The sequence below is a fragment of the Dama dama genome, chromosome 5, assembly GCF_033118175.1.
Source record: "Dama dama isolate Ldn47 chromosome 5, ASM3311817v1, whole genome shotgun sequence".
Lineage (NCBI taxonomy): Eukaryota > Metazoa > Chordata > Mammalia > Artiodactyla > Cervidae > Dama > Dama dama.
The window spans coordinates 10424818-10439062 of record NC_083685.1 but is presented as its reverse complement, the minus strand read 5'-3'; the positions used below and the strand labels follow the sequence as shown (position 1 = coordinate 10439062).

At 47.7% G+C, this 14245-nt stretch overlaps 1 protein-coding gene across 1 annotated transcript; it reads right to left on the bottom strand.

Moving 5' to 3' along the window:
- Positions 1–1061: 1061 nt before the first annotated feature.
- PLA2G1B (phospholipase A2 group IB) lies at positions 1062–8557 on the bottom strand. Its single transcript, XM_061140837.1, has 4 exons — positions 8512–8557; positions 5911–6070; positions 3992–4119; positions 1062–1262 (listed from the first exon to the last, which is right to left on the bottom strand). Exons 1-4 carry the CDS (start codon positions 8543–8545, stop codon positions 1147–1149), a joined length of 438 nt encoding a protein of 145 aa, XP_060996820.1. The 5' UTR covers positions 8546–8557; the 3' UTR covers positions 1062–1146.
- Between the last annotated feature and the right edge of the window lie 5688 nt (positions 8558–14245).

Here is a 14245-nt window from a genome sequence, read left to right as displayed (position 1 = left end):
CCTTCTCTGAGAATTCCCTCTCACCCGACCTCACTCGGAATTCCCTCACTCAAATTTCCTCATACCTTCCTTCTCTCATAATTCCCTCTCGGCCTCCTTCTCCCAGAATTTCCTCATATCCTCCCTTCCTCAGAATTTCCTCACTCTCTCACTCTCCTCTCAGAATTCCTTCTCACCTTCCTTCTCTCAGCATTCCCTCTGACTCTCCTGCTCTCAGAATTCCCTCTCACTTTCCTTCTCTCAGAGTTTCTTCTGACTTCCGTTCTCTGACTTTCCTCTGGCTTCAGAATTCCCTCACTCAAACTTTCTCACACCTGCCTTCTCTCAGAATCCGCGCTCACCCTCCTTTGCTCAGAATCCCCTTACTCAGAAATCCCTCACTCTCCTCCCAGAATTCCTTCTCACCTTGCTTCTCTCAGAATTCGCTCTCACCTTCCTTGTCTCAAAATTGTCTCATACCCTCCATCTCTCAGAATTCCCTCACACAGCCTCCCTCACTCAGAATTCCTCTCGCTCTTCCAGAATTCTCTTTCCCGTGTGAGCATGTGCACGTGTGTGCTTGTAGACTGTGGTGAAGGCTTTGTAGAGTTTAGAAAGGAATTACAGGAAAAAAAACGATGGAACACAGTTGGAAGTAAAAGACAGAAAAACAAGGAGGGCAGGTCTGACTCAAACTGAAGAGCCCACCACCTCAGGCAGGGCAGGGTGTTCTGTTGGATGATCTGGCTTCAGATCCCTTATTTGCTCTTTACCAGATGTATCTCTCTCGGTAGGTGAATGACCTTTCTTCCTGAAGCTCAGCTTAGAAAAATAGCATTTGCTAATAGTGTCTAAATCTTATAGGGCTGCCCAGAGAATTTAGAGACACACAGTTCTGGCACAGAGTAAATCATCCGTGGTTATTAATCATTATTCAGGTCTTGTAGTACTCACTTCCTAGAAATGTCCCTCTAATTCAGCTTCCAGGTCTGGAACGAATGATACTCCCAAAGGACCAGGAAGAAATTTAGTCATGTTCAGTAGGCAGAGAATAAAACAATCTCCAAACGGGAGGCCTTTCAATAGGTGCTTTATTGGAGGACATGGTATAAGGTCAAAGCCATGGGGCCCAAAGGGAATCCTAATTTCCTGGGAAGATACTCAGATCTAGCAGTTCTTCTTGTCCAGGTTCTTGTGCTCCTTGTTGTATGGCGCCTTTGAGAAGCAGATGGCGGCATTGCGGTCACAGTTGCAGATGAAATTCTCACAGGCATTGTTTTTGCCTGGAATAAAGCGAGAACAGAGGACTGAGTCAAGGTGGTTGATGCTTTGTAGGATCCAGGGGCGGGAAGGATGAAATGAAGCGGTCTGCTGGCAGTTCCACCGGTGCAAATTTAGGGTTGACAGATAAAGCAAATACAAATACTGGAATTTCAGATCAACAATAAATGCACTATTTGGGACACAGACTTAAAAAAAATAATTTCTTGTCTATCTGATAATCGAATTCAACTGGGCAGCTTATTTTATCTGGTGATCCTAAGGTATGATAACTGCTTTGGGGACGTTCTCTGTTTTCACACTTCTAAATGAACTCACTGCTTTAAAAACCCATACAACCACAGAGCGCTGATAACATAGATAAGCAACTGCAAATTGTATGGGGAATACTAAAACACATACTCAAGGCAGCAAAATATTTTACATTTCAACTTAGTGAAGTTTTGTAAGCCAATTTCTCTACTTTAAAGCACATATTCTTAAGATTACAGAATGTCCTTACAATAGAGTATTATACAGATGTTTATTTTAAATTATTTTAAATTGTGTCTGTATGGGGAAACATTTCCAAGATATTAACAGTAAAAAGTGCATCGTATATGCTGAAAAAATCTGAAGTGTAATATATCTAACTGGTTTTCTTGGGTGTTAGGATTATAGGTGCCTTCTGCTTTCTATGACATACATTTCTGGAGAATTTGAAATTATATTATTTTGACCTCATTTACATTTGTAACCAAAAGAAACAACATAGATAACATTTAAAATGCATTTCAGCTTTATTATCCATAATTTAATTATGTATATCTGCTTACCTTCAATAATCTTATTAAGGTTTTCTTTCTCTAGTCTTTTCTTTTAAAAATCATGAATGTTTTCCTCAACCCCTCATTAAGCATAAATTAGTGCTTAATTAGTTTATAAAATGTGCATAATGAGATAATTATTTAGCGAATTATTGTTTTTTTCTTTTAATTCTGTTTTATTGAAGTTTAGTTGATTTTCAGTGTTGTGTTATTTCAGGTGTCCAGCAAAAGTGATTCAGGTATACATTTATATTTTTTCAGATGACTTTCCATTATAGGTTATTACAAGATATTGAATATGGTCCCCTGTGCTTTATAGGTCCTTGTTATTTATCTATTTTATATATAGTAGTGTGTGTCTAGCAAGTTATTGTTTATAACTTGAATCAGTGCCTTCTGCTGCAGGCTTCTTGACTTGCTTGTAGGGGAAGAAGAAAGTTTCATTAAAAATAAATTATTTGCAAACATGTATGTGTGGTGTGTGTGTGTGTGTGTGTGTGTGTGTGTGTGTGTGTGTGTGTGTGTGTGTATTTCCCTGGGGAGAGTGTCTATAGCTTTCAGCAGATTCATAAAGGAGTCCAGAATCCATAGAAAGAAATTCTTACTGATCAAGTTTCAGGGCAAAAATATGATTTCCCGTATATCTGGCTTTCTGAAGTAGAGCACAGCTGAAATCTGTGTTACCAGGGGACTGTATGAGCAAATGAAGCTATTTTATGCAGCTTTGAAAGAAGTAATAAGGAAGACTGTGAGACCATGGAAACATGGTCGTAATGTGGTGATAAGTGAGAAAAACACAGAACGCAAGATTGTATCTAGACTGTGCATTCATCAAACATTTACATCGAGAGTACCTATGATTCCAGGCTCTGATCTACACTCTGGGGACACAGCCATGAAGAGAACAGACAACCTCTGATCTTGTGAATCCTTTCTATTGGAGAGACAGCAAGTGAAGGAATAACATTAATGTGTCGGCTGTTAGGAAATTCTGTGGAGAAAATAAAGCAGAGAGAAAAGAGAAAATGCTGGAGAGATGGAGAGATGGATATGATTTAAAGGAACAGGTTGAAGGAATTCCCTGGTGGTCCAGCGGACTCTGCGCTTCCCCTGCCAGGGTTGGATCCCTGGTTAAAAGGAATACAGAGGTATGAAACTGTTTATTTCTTAGGGTGATGGGATGCCAGGTCAGTCTTTTCTTGGCACTTTGGGAGTTGGACTGGTGATTCCAGTGTTGTTAGTACAGTTTTCAAAAATTGGGATGTATCTGTGATTGCAAAATTAAGGGCAATGAAAATCTAGAATGCTGGTCTCACAAGACAGTTCCCTAACACCTCTCTGAATTGTCTTGCTCTCCAGAACTGTCTTCATGGAGGGACATGTTTCATCATGAATGCTGCATAACTTAGTGGTTAAGACCTGAGCCTTTAAAATCAGAAGCAACCGAGTTCAAATGCTGGCCCTACCACTCATAGGTTGTGTGATTTGGAGCAAGTGACTATTTTGGGGCCTCAGCTTCCTAACCTGTAAAATGGGTTTAATAAAACCTATCACACATGCACACCTTGCCTAGTACCTGGCATGCAATGAAAGCCTGATAAGTTCTAAGCTGTTTTTATGAAATAAACAAAGCAGTATGGCTTGGCAGTTAAAAGCAGAGGTTTGGAGTGATATAGACCTATGTTCAAAAACCAAACACCGCCATTCACGGGGCTGCGTGCCCTTGGACAGTTGGTCCAGCTTTTTGAGCCTCAGTTTCCTCATCTGTAAAATGGGGATAATAGCAGTACCTATTCCATAGGGTTGTTTCAAGGATTAAAGGAGATACTGCCTGGCACCAAGAAAATGATCAGTCAGTGGTGGCTATCATTAATACTATTTCCCTCCATGCCCGCTAACAAGAGCCAACAAGAGGGTAAACCTACTGCTGCAGGTGACCTCGTTGTTAGAACATGAGTACGAGTAGCTGTTGGTGTAGGGATTGTCCACAAGGACTTTACAGTTGTCCAGTTTCTTGGCTTGTTTGTAGCAGTTGTCGTGTGTCTGGCAGCACCTGGAGAAGGGGAGGAACAGAGCTGAGGCAGGAGCGGGGTAGGGCAGCACGTCAGCCTGAACTTGCTCCCTCAGAACAGGCGGGGTTGTTTTAGATGACCTGCTCTGAGAGGTACTGGTCCTGTGGCTTGAAAACAGTAAGTCTTTTTCTCATGTTTATTGAAGATGATTTTAAAATGGTTGCAGGAATACAGCACAAGCCTATACAGCACAAGAGACAGTGATGGTTTCACCCCAGCTGGAAGATTGAGTCCTTGAAGTGATGTTTTGTGTTGCAAAGTCCTACCACTAGAGGGCAGCATTTGCGCGCGCGCACACACACACCACCCATCCACCCACCCTCACACACACACACACACACACACACACCCCCACCCTCACACACACACCCCTCATACACACACACACACACCCCACCCACCCACCCCTCACACACACACACCCCACCCACCCACCCACCCCTCACACACACACACCCCACCCACCCACCCACCCCTCACACACACACACCCCACCCATCCACTCACCCCTCACACACACACACCCCACCCACCCACTCACCCCTCACACACACACACCCTACCCACCCACCCACCCCTCACACACACACACCCCCACCCACCCACCCACCCCTCACACACACACACCCCCACCCACCCACCCACCCCTCACACACACACACCCCACCCATCCACTCACCCCTCACACACACACACCCCACCCACCCACACACCCCTCACACACACACACCCTACCCACCCACCCACCCCTCACACACACACACCCCACCCATCCACTCACCCCTCACACACACACACCCCACCCACCCACTCACCCCTCACACACACACACCCTACCCACCCACCCACCCCTCACACACACACACCCCCACCCACCCACCCACCCCTCACACACACACACCCCCACCCACCCACCCACCCCTCACACACACACACCCCACCCATCCACTCACCCCTCACACACACACACCCCACCCACCCACACACCCCTCACACACACACACACACACACCCCACCCACCCACACACCCCTCACACACACACACACACACACCCCACCCACCCACCCCTCACACACACACACCCCACCCATCCACTCACCCCTCACACACACACACCCCACCCACCCACCCACCCCTCACACACACACACCCCCACCCACCCACCCACCCCTCACACACACACACCCCACCCACCCACCCACCCCTCACACACACACACCCCCACCCACCCACCCACCCCTCACACACACACACCCCACCCACCCACCCACCCCTCACACACACACACCCCACCCACCCACCCACCCCTCACACACACACACCCCCACCCACCCACCCACCCCTCACACACACACACCCCCACCCACCCACCCACCCCTCACACACACACACCCCACCCACCCACCCACCCCTCACACACACACACCCCACCCATCCACTCACCCCTCACACACACACACCCCACCCACCCACACACCCCTCACACACACACACACACACACACCCCACCCACCCACACACCCCTCACACACACACACACACACACCCCACCCACCCACCCCTCACACACACACACCGCCCCCACCCATCCACACACCCCTCACACACACACACCCCTCCCCCTCCAACCTTCAGCTTTTTGCTCCCCTGAATTAAGAGGTGAACATGTGTTACTTTAGCAAATAGGCAAATCTTTTTTTGTGCCTCATGAGACCTTTGTCTTCTGCCCTCCCCCCATCTCAGGGATACTTTCCCAGCAGAGCAACTCACCTGTCCAGATCATCCACAGGGGTCCCTGATCCGCCCAGGCCACAGTAGCAGCCATAGTTGTTGAAATCCAGCAGTGGTTCACTGCTGGGGATCTTGCACTTAATCACGCCGTTGAACTGCCATAACGCCCTCGAGTTGAGGCCGGCCTGGCCAGCGCCCACTGCAGGAGGACACAGCCAGAGTTCAAATACGTCCTGGTTGGCTGCCGGCACCCCAGGGACCTTACTACCTGCTTGCTCTCTCAGGCCCCCATGCTGTCCCCCTGACCCCCCATCAGCTGCCTCCTCTGAAAAAAGCTGGATACAGGAACCTGGTAAAGTGAGCAGGCATTTTCTAAACAACTCACGAAACGTGAAACTCACCATTTTAAACAAAGCATACAATGCAGTGGTTTTTAGTATATTCACAGAATTGTGCAACCATCAATACTAATTCCAGAACATTTTCATCACCCCAAAAGGATGCCCTCTGCCCATCAACAACCACTCCCCTTTCCCCCTCCCTTCTGGCAACCACTAGTTTGTTTTCTGTTTCTATGGATTTGCCTATTCTGAATACTTTATGTAAATGGAACCGTACAATATATGGCCTTTTGTGACTGGCTTCTTTCACTTCACATATGATTTGAGCTTCATCCCTGTTATCACAGGTATCAGCGTTTCAGTCCTTTTTATGGCTGATTAATATTCCATTGTATGGACAGATCACATTTTTCAGTTGTTCATCATCTGATGGACATTTGGGTTGTTTCTACTTGTTGGCTGTTATGGATGGTGCTGCTCTGAACCTTTGTGTACTAGTGTTTGTGTGACTATATGATAATTTAAAACTATTTCCATTATTTATTCAGTAAGTATTTATTGAGCACCTATTATATGCTAGTCACTGCCCTGGAGACACATCAGTGTACAATTAAAAAATCTGTAACCTCATTGATCTAGTGCAGGAGAAACAGTAAGCAGTAAAGGTAATAAATAAGGGAATTGGATGTTGTGTTAGAAGACGGCAAAATTGGAGCACAGTAAGGGAATCTAAATGGGGGGTTGGGCTGGAGGATGACGAGGTTGAGGGGGGCCAGGAGTGTGAAGAATGGTGAGGAGGCCCACGTGGCCTCCATTCTCAACAGGACAACTTTGCTTCTTTTTTAAAATTATTTGGCTGTGCTAGGTCTTAGTTGCGGCCAATCTTTGTTGTAGCATGCAGGATTTTAAGCTGCAGCATGTGGCATCTAGTTTCCTGACCAGAGATCACACCCAGGCCCCTGTATGGGGAGCACAGAGTCTTAGCCACTGGACCACAGTGTAAGTTCCTAGGACTTCTTTACTTCAGGTGTAGAGCCCGACCTGTGAGATCTGGTGCCATAAAGATGGTGCTAAGTGATTTCGGCCCCCGGTGTCTCTGTGCCCCACGCCTGGCCCTTCCTGTCCTTGATATGCTGTGGACACTGGAGTCCCTCCACGTGCTTAGGCTCCAGGGCTCAGGAAAGGTGGCAGCTGCTCACTTGCTCCCAAGAGCAGCCTCCACGGTGGCAGCCACAGCGGCTACATCCAGGAGCAGAGCCCGGAGGAGTGGTGGGGCTCAGACGGGAGTGGCCTGACTGCCTTGGCCCCTCTCCAGACCCCTCTCCTGCTTCCCTCCTCTTTCTTTCTCTCTGATCCCGCCAGTTCTGCTCTTTGCAGAGGCCAGACCTGCATGCAGGTACTGCTGGAGTGCATGAGCACACGGCGAGCGTGGCTGACTCCCCAGTCTCAACCCTGAGCCTGATACCTTAGAGACTCTGATACTGTCAGTGTTGAATGAATGAATAATGGCTGAATGAGGTGTGATTTGAATTCTAGTTAATTCTGATTCTATTAATCCATTCATTAAATGGTACAAACAGCACTATCACTGCTCTCAAGGAGTGCGTGCTTAGGGGTGGGTGTGAGATAAAAAATGAAATGAATCAACAAGAGACGTGCTGCAGGCCAAGACAGGCGCCGAGAAGCCCTTGTATCAAGGCCGTGGCTCGGTGGTGAAGAATCCGCCTGCCACGCAGGAGATGCCGGTTCCATCCCTGGGTTATAAAGATCCCCTGGAGAAGGAAATAACAGTCCATTCCAGGGAGAGGGAGAGGGGGTGCTCTTAGCTTGGATGAACAAGGACAAGACTTTCTGAGATGGGTCATCTGAGTTCAGACCTAAAGGTGGAGAAGATGCCAGATGTGGGGGAATTTGTGTGTGTGTGTGTGTTAAGTCACTTCAGTCGTGTCCAGCTCTTTGTGGCCCCGTGGACTGTAGCCCGTCAGGCTCCTCTATCCATGGGGATTCTCCAGGCAAGAATACTGGGTTGCCATGCCCTCCTCCAGGGGATCTTCCCAACCCAGGAATCGAACCCTCATCTCTTAGGTCTCCTGCATTGGCTGCTGGGTTCTTTACCACTAGTGCCACCTGGAAAGCCCATCGAGGGGGATTTGAGGGGACCCCAATATGGGAGCTCTTAAGCCCCACGGTGAGCCCTGAAAAAGACCCTAGGTCTGGCCATCCCTGTGACCTCTGGCCCCCATTGCAGAGGAGAGAGATTCCAGGGTGGGAAGGGGTGGGGCTGAGGGCACTCGCCTACCTGTGAGCAGAGCAGCCAACACCAGGAGTCTCATCCTGTTGTCAGGTTGGTGAGCAAAAGCTGATGTCACTATGGGCTCCTTCCTTATAGCTGCCCTGCTGCCCTGAGATAAGACGATCACGTCTTGTTTGCTTTGCTCCCTGCTGACTCTGAGTTGGCCTTGAGTCTGTTGCAGAAATAATCCTGAGCAACAAGCAAGCCCTGCCAGCCGGGGGTCCTTGGAAGTAGTGTGCGTATTTGTCGTCCGCCCTTTTGAATGAAAGGGATTATTTGTGGAGTTGCACATCTGGGAATTTTGACCCTCATACCCACCCCTTTGTGTGTGTGTGTACATGTGTTTCTTTTTCTCTTCTTCTTTTTTTTTTTTACCCACCCCTTTTTACTCAGTCCAGCTTCAACATTGTGTGTGTGTGTGTGTGTGTGTGTGTGTGTGTGTGTGTGTGTGTGTGTGTAGGGGTGGCTGTCAACCCCGTTGAACAACTAGGAGAAGGGAGATGGGAAGGAAGTGACTATTGCCTCCAGGTCCTCTCATGAGCCTGAGTCTGGGCTGTGGGTCTCATTGAAAGTTTCCCATCAATCATGCACCTTTCTGTTGAGGAAACAGGCTCAGAGAGGTGAAACGACTTGCCCCAGATCACACAGCTAGCAAACGCAAAGCAAGGGCTCCAGCTTCGGTACATCTGATTCTAAGGCACACCTTGATTTTTTTTTTCCCACTCCAGCAATACCACTGCCTCTCCCAGTCCCCTACCATGGATTTGTAAGAAAACCCTGGACTTGGGAATTACAAAGACTTGGATCTGACTTGTAGAATAAAAAGAATTTTACAACTGTCATATCAAAGGTATATATAACATTTTTTAGGTGAAATTCACTTTGTAAGGCCTGACTTATTATTATTTTGGACTTCCTAGGTGGTGCTAGTGGTAAAGAATCTGGCTGCAATGCAGGAGATGCAGGAGACATGGGTTTGATCCCTGGGTTGGGAAGATCTCCTGGAGGAGGAAATTGCATCCCATTCCAGTATTCTAGCTTGGAGAATCCCATGGACTGAGGAGCCTGGTGGCTCCGACCGGTGGTCAAACCCACGTCCTCTTCATTGGCAGTGCAGAGTCTTTACCACTGGACTGCCAGGGAAGCCCCCTGGACCTGGGCATTTTGAGGAATACTAGTCAGGTGTATCGTAAGATGCCCCTCTCTTGGAATTTGTCTCATGTTTTTCTCTTGGTAAGATGGGGTTGGCTATGGGTTTGGGGGAGGAAGATCACGGAGGTGAAGTGTCGTTTTCATCCCATGGCCATGCTGGGTTTGATCATCTCTTGTCTTGGAATGCATCTTGGGCACTTTCCAGATGAGAACTTCTAGATGAGGTTCAGCCTTGGGTGAAGCTGGGAATGGCAGTGCCAAGACTTGAACCCACACCTGCCTCTTCCCACTGAGACAACTCCATTTGCCCTTGGCAAGGTTATGTTAGGTTATGTCACATGAATCAGAGCAGAATCGATAATTCTGACTCTTGTGACCTCTGCTCATGCATGCATCCCAGGATTCCAGCTCTGTACTTTTCCCTTGAGCACATACTGGGGGCAAGAAAGAAGAAATCTGTCTGGAAGAGCTTCCTGGTTTCATTCCAAGTCCAAGAGCCCCAGAAAAATGTCCTTCAGCTAATGTGATAACACTGAAACAGCATTTAGTAAGCAGATGGGGAAACTGAGACCCAGAAAGGGAAATTGATTTATTTGCCTGGGCCTGACTCTGCCCCTATTTGATCCAGGGTTTTCACCACCCATCTCTTCCTACTTGCCTGTAGATATTCTACATCAGTCCATTAGCCAGTGTGCATACCAGTGTACCATAGCCAGTGGCTATGGTAACCATTAGCCACAAGTAGCTATTTAAGTTCATTACTATCAAATAATATTGAAAATTGGCTTTTCAGTCCCACCAGCCACATTGCAAGTGTTTGATAGCTACACATGGCCAGGCGCTATGGTTTGGAACAGCATGAACTTAGAACGTTTCCATCGTCACAGAAAGTTCTATTGCATAGTGCCCCTCGGTGTCACAGCACCTGTCCCGGGGCCGGCCCCGAGGTGAGAGCTCCTGGAAGAAGAACAGGTTAACTCAGAACCCAACTTCAGTCTGGCAAGTGGTTCTGCCCCTTCAGAATGAGTGAAGGCTGCCCAGGAAAAGGGGACTCGTGGCCAACAAAATGCTAAGTCCCTCTTGTGTAGGGTTCTTTGGGACTGAGAACAGAGCAGAAAATAGGCGCTGCTCCTGTTTGGGGGTGATCTGAAGAAGGAGTAGCTGATGCTATAAAAATCCCCTAAGGCTAATAGTATTAACTACCATTTACTGACCACTAACTAGTCCAAGTTGCATGCTAAGAACCTGGCACAGCCTTCTGAGGCAGGTCCAAGGACGAACTCCACTTTATAGAGGTGATGGAGGCTCAGAGAGGTTAAGTGACTGCCCCAATGTCACACAGCAGGATGTGAGTTGGATCTGGCACTGATGATAACGCAATGTCACCTCACATCAGCGAATTGTAGTAGCAGGTGGGAGTGTCAAAGGCCCATGAAGGCCAGAAGGAGGTTCAGTCCTGCCTGCTTCTCTCCCAGTGACCCCAGCCAGCTGGAAGTCTTCCACAAGGGCAGGCTGGACAAACTCCCACGTGCAATTTGTGCTGGGGCTTAGACAAAGCAGCTGGTGGGAGAGGGGTCAGACTGCTACTGGAACCCTCTCCCCCTGGAAAGAGATGAGCTAAATGTGACAATCCAGACCTCTGCAGGGGACAGGGAGGTGGCAGAGGGATGGACCCGGCAGGTCACTGATAGCCCCCCAGGCCCCTAGGATCTGCACCGTGACCTGCTGTTGCCCTTGCACAGGTGTGTACAGCACAGCTTCTCCCAGCCTGGGAAAAACACACTCTCCAGTGGAAAGAATGGCTAAGTATAGCTTCTTGACTCCTTCAGGTGATGACATACCCACACTCCAGCAAGGTCACACCTGGCCAGCCCCTGGAGGACATGGCTCCTGCTTCTAGGAAATGCTTAAGTGCACCTACCATTTACTGAGTGCTTCTGTCTGTTCAGCCCTGGGCGAAGAGTGTTATGTTGTTTTTCATCCTAACAACCGTCTTCTGACATAGTTATTATTTTTTTCGTCATCTCGTTTTTATAGATGACTAAACAGGTTCAGAGAACTTAAGTTCTGGCTCAAAGTCAACACAGCTGGAAAGTGAAGGAAATAGGATTTGAACCTGCATGTTCTTGCCTCTTAATCCGGCACTGAGCCCAGAATGTGGGCTGTTGGGAAGTTCCCAGAAAGCCTTAGGTAACACTGGACTGGGTTTAACTTGGCTGGGGTCACCTTAAGGGGCTGTTTCCCATCCCCCTCTCTCATCACTCTGTCTCTGTTTCCAGTACATCTGGGCTCAGCTGAAAATATTTCTCAAACTGAGCACAACCACCGAGGAAGCTGACCTTCTTCAGAAACCCAGGAACTCTCCCCATACTCACTGTCTTTCCCATCCAGTCCCTTGCTAGTCCAGCTCTCAAGCCACACCAGCCTCCAATACCTGGTACCTGCCCCAGCATCCCTTGCCCCGATGGTTGCAGTAGCCTCCTCAGTGACCCTGTGCTCCCCTCCACAATGGCGTTCCTCAAATCTCTTCCCTATTGCATAGGCTGATGACATGTTCAAACGCAAACCCAATTACATCACGTCATCAGTCTCTCACCCCACTGCCTAAAACCCTTCACGCCTTCCCATGGCTCTTATATAAGAAACAAAATCAGCCTAGAGGCCCAGTTTCCTCTGCCCCTACCTACCTCTCAGCCCAGAGTGGGGTGGAATACCCTCTTCTCCAGCCACAGGGAGCCTTCTCTCGGACCCCTGATGGAAGTCCTTATGCTTTCTCCCATTTCAAGGCTTTGCAACTGCTGTTCTCTCCTCGAGGTATGCTCCTCCCCTGTGAGCCTCGCCTAGTTAATTCTTACCCTTCTTGCAGATTTTAGCAGAACTCGACCCCCCTACACACCCAACTGAAATCACTGCCTTCAGATGACTAATGGTTCTGATTTTTTTTCTCCCTCAAGGACTGAAGGGTTCTTGGGACACAGAGTTTCCTGTTTTCAAACCAGAAAAGTCTCTCACAAAGCAGGACAGATTGGTCACCCTCCCAGTTCTTAACAGTGACGCGCACACAGTCGGTCCTAAGGGAATATTTGTTGAATGAGTGTGGGAGTCCGTGGGGACCACCTAGGAGGGGGCAGTCACTGCTGAGCCCAATCACCTGGAGGAACCTTGGGATTCATAGCAGCTACTACTCACTAAACACTTACTTTGTGCCTTGCCTGGTGTTGAATCCTCTGTCTGCCCTCCCTGTTTAATTAACAACCACCCTAGTTACTGCTGCCATTCTCTTTTTAATTTTGTTGAGGTGAAATTCCTCTACACATTAGAAAACAACCATTTCAAAGTGACCAATCCAGTGGCTTTTATGCCACAGTGTCATGCCAACACCACCTTCAATGAAAAAGTATTTTCATCACCCCACAGGAAATCCCTTAACCATTGAGTTTATTCCCCTTTGCCCCTCTCCCTCCAGCCCCAACCAATCTGTTTTCTATCTCTTATGGATTTACCTCTTCTGGCTATTTCACATAAACAGAATCTTATCATGTGACCTTTTATATCATTCCCATTAATAGATGAGAAAATTGAGGCTCAGAGAGGTTGAGGACCCTCAGCTAGGAAAGGGAGGAGCCAGGTGGTGGAACCACCACATCTAATTTTTGGAGATTACCCATGCCCACCTGAGCTGGTTTTCCTCCTTCACCCTCTTAGGATTCTGAGTTTAAGGTCAAATCCTGAAAGATGATGCTGTGAAAGTGCTGCACTCAATATGCCAGCAAATTTGGAAAACAGGCCACAGGACTGGAAAAGGTCAGTTTTCATTCCAATCCCTAAGAAAGTCAGTCCCAAAGAATGCTCAAACTACTGCACAATTGCACTTATCTCACACGCTAGTAAGGTAATGCTCAAAATTCTCCAAGGCAGGCTTCAGCAATACGTGAACCGAGAACTTCCAGATGTTCAAGCTGGTTTTAGAAAAGGCAGAGGAACCAGAGATCAAATTGCCAATATCCGCTGGATCATCGAAAAAGCAAGAGAGTTCCAGAAAAACATCTATTTCTGTTTATTGACTATGCCAAAGCCTTCGACTGTGTGGATCACAATAAACTGTGGAAAATTCTGAAGGAGATGGGAATACCAGACCACCTGACCTGCCTCTTGAGAACCTGTATGCAGGTCAGGAAGCAACAGTTAGAACTGGACATGGAACAACAGACTGGTTCCAAATAGGAAAAGGAATATGTCAAGGCTGTATATTGTCACCCTGCTTATTTAACATATGCAGAGTACATCATGAGAAACGCTGGGCTGGAGGAAGCACAAGCTGGAATCAAGATTGCCGGGAGAAATATCAATAACCTCAGATATGCAGATGACACCACCCTTATGGCAGAAAGTGAAGAGGAACTAAAAAGCCTCTTGATGAAAGTGAAAGAGCAGAGTGAAAAAGTTGGCTTAAAGCTTAACATTCAGAAAACTAAGATCATGGCATCTGGTCCCATCACCTCATGGGAAATAGATGGGGAGACAGTGGAAACAGTGTCAGACTTTATTTTTTTGGACTCCAAAATCACTGCAGATGGTGACTGCAGCC

Excerpts from the sequence above, each read along its gene's own strand:
- PLA2G1B (XM_061140837.1), bottom strand. The coding sequence starts at position 8,545 with ATGAGACTCCTGGTGTTGGCTGCTCTGCTCACAG. Across the intron at positions 6,071-8,511 it reads GTTGGCTGCTCTGCTCACAG|TGGGCGCTGGCCAGGCCGGC; the intron begins GTAGGCGAGTGC and ends GTCCTCCTGCAG. Across the intron at positions 4,120-5,910 it reads CCTGTGGATGATCTGGACAG|GTGCTGCCAGACACACGACA; the intron begins GTGAGTTGCTCT and ends CCCCTTCTCCAG.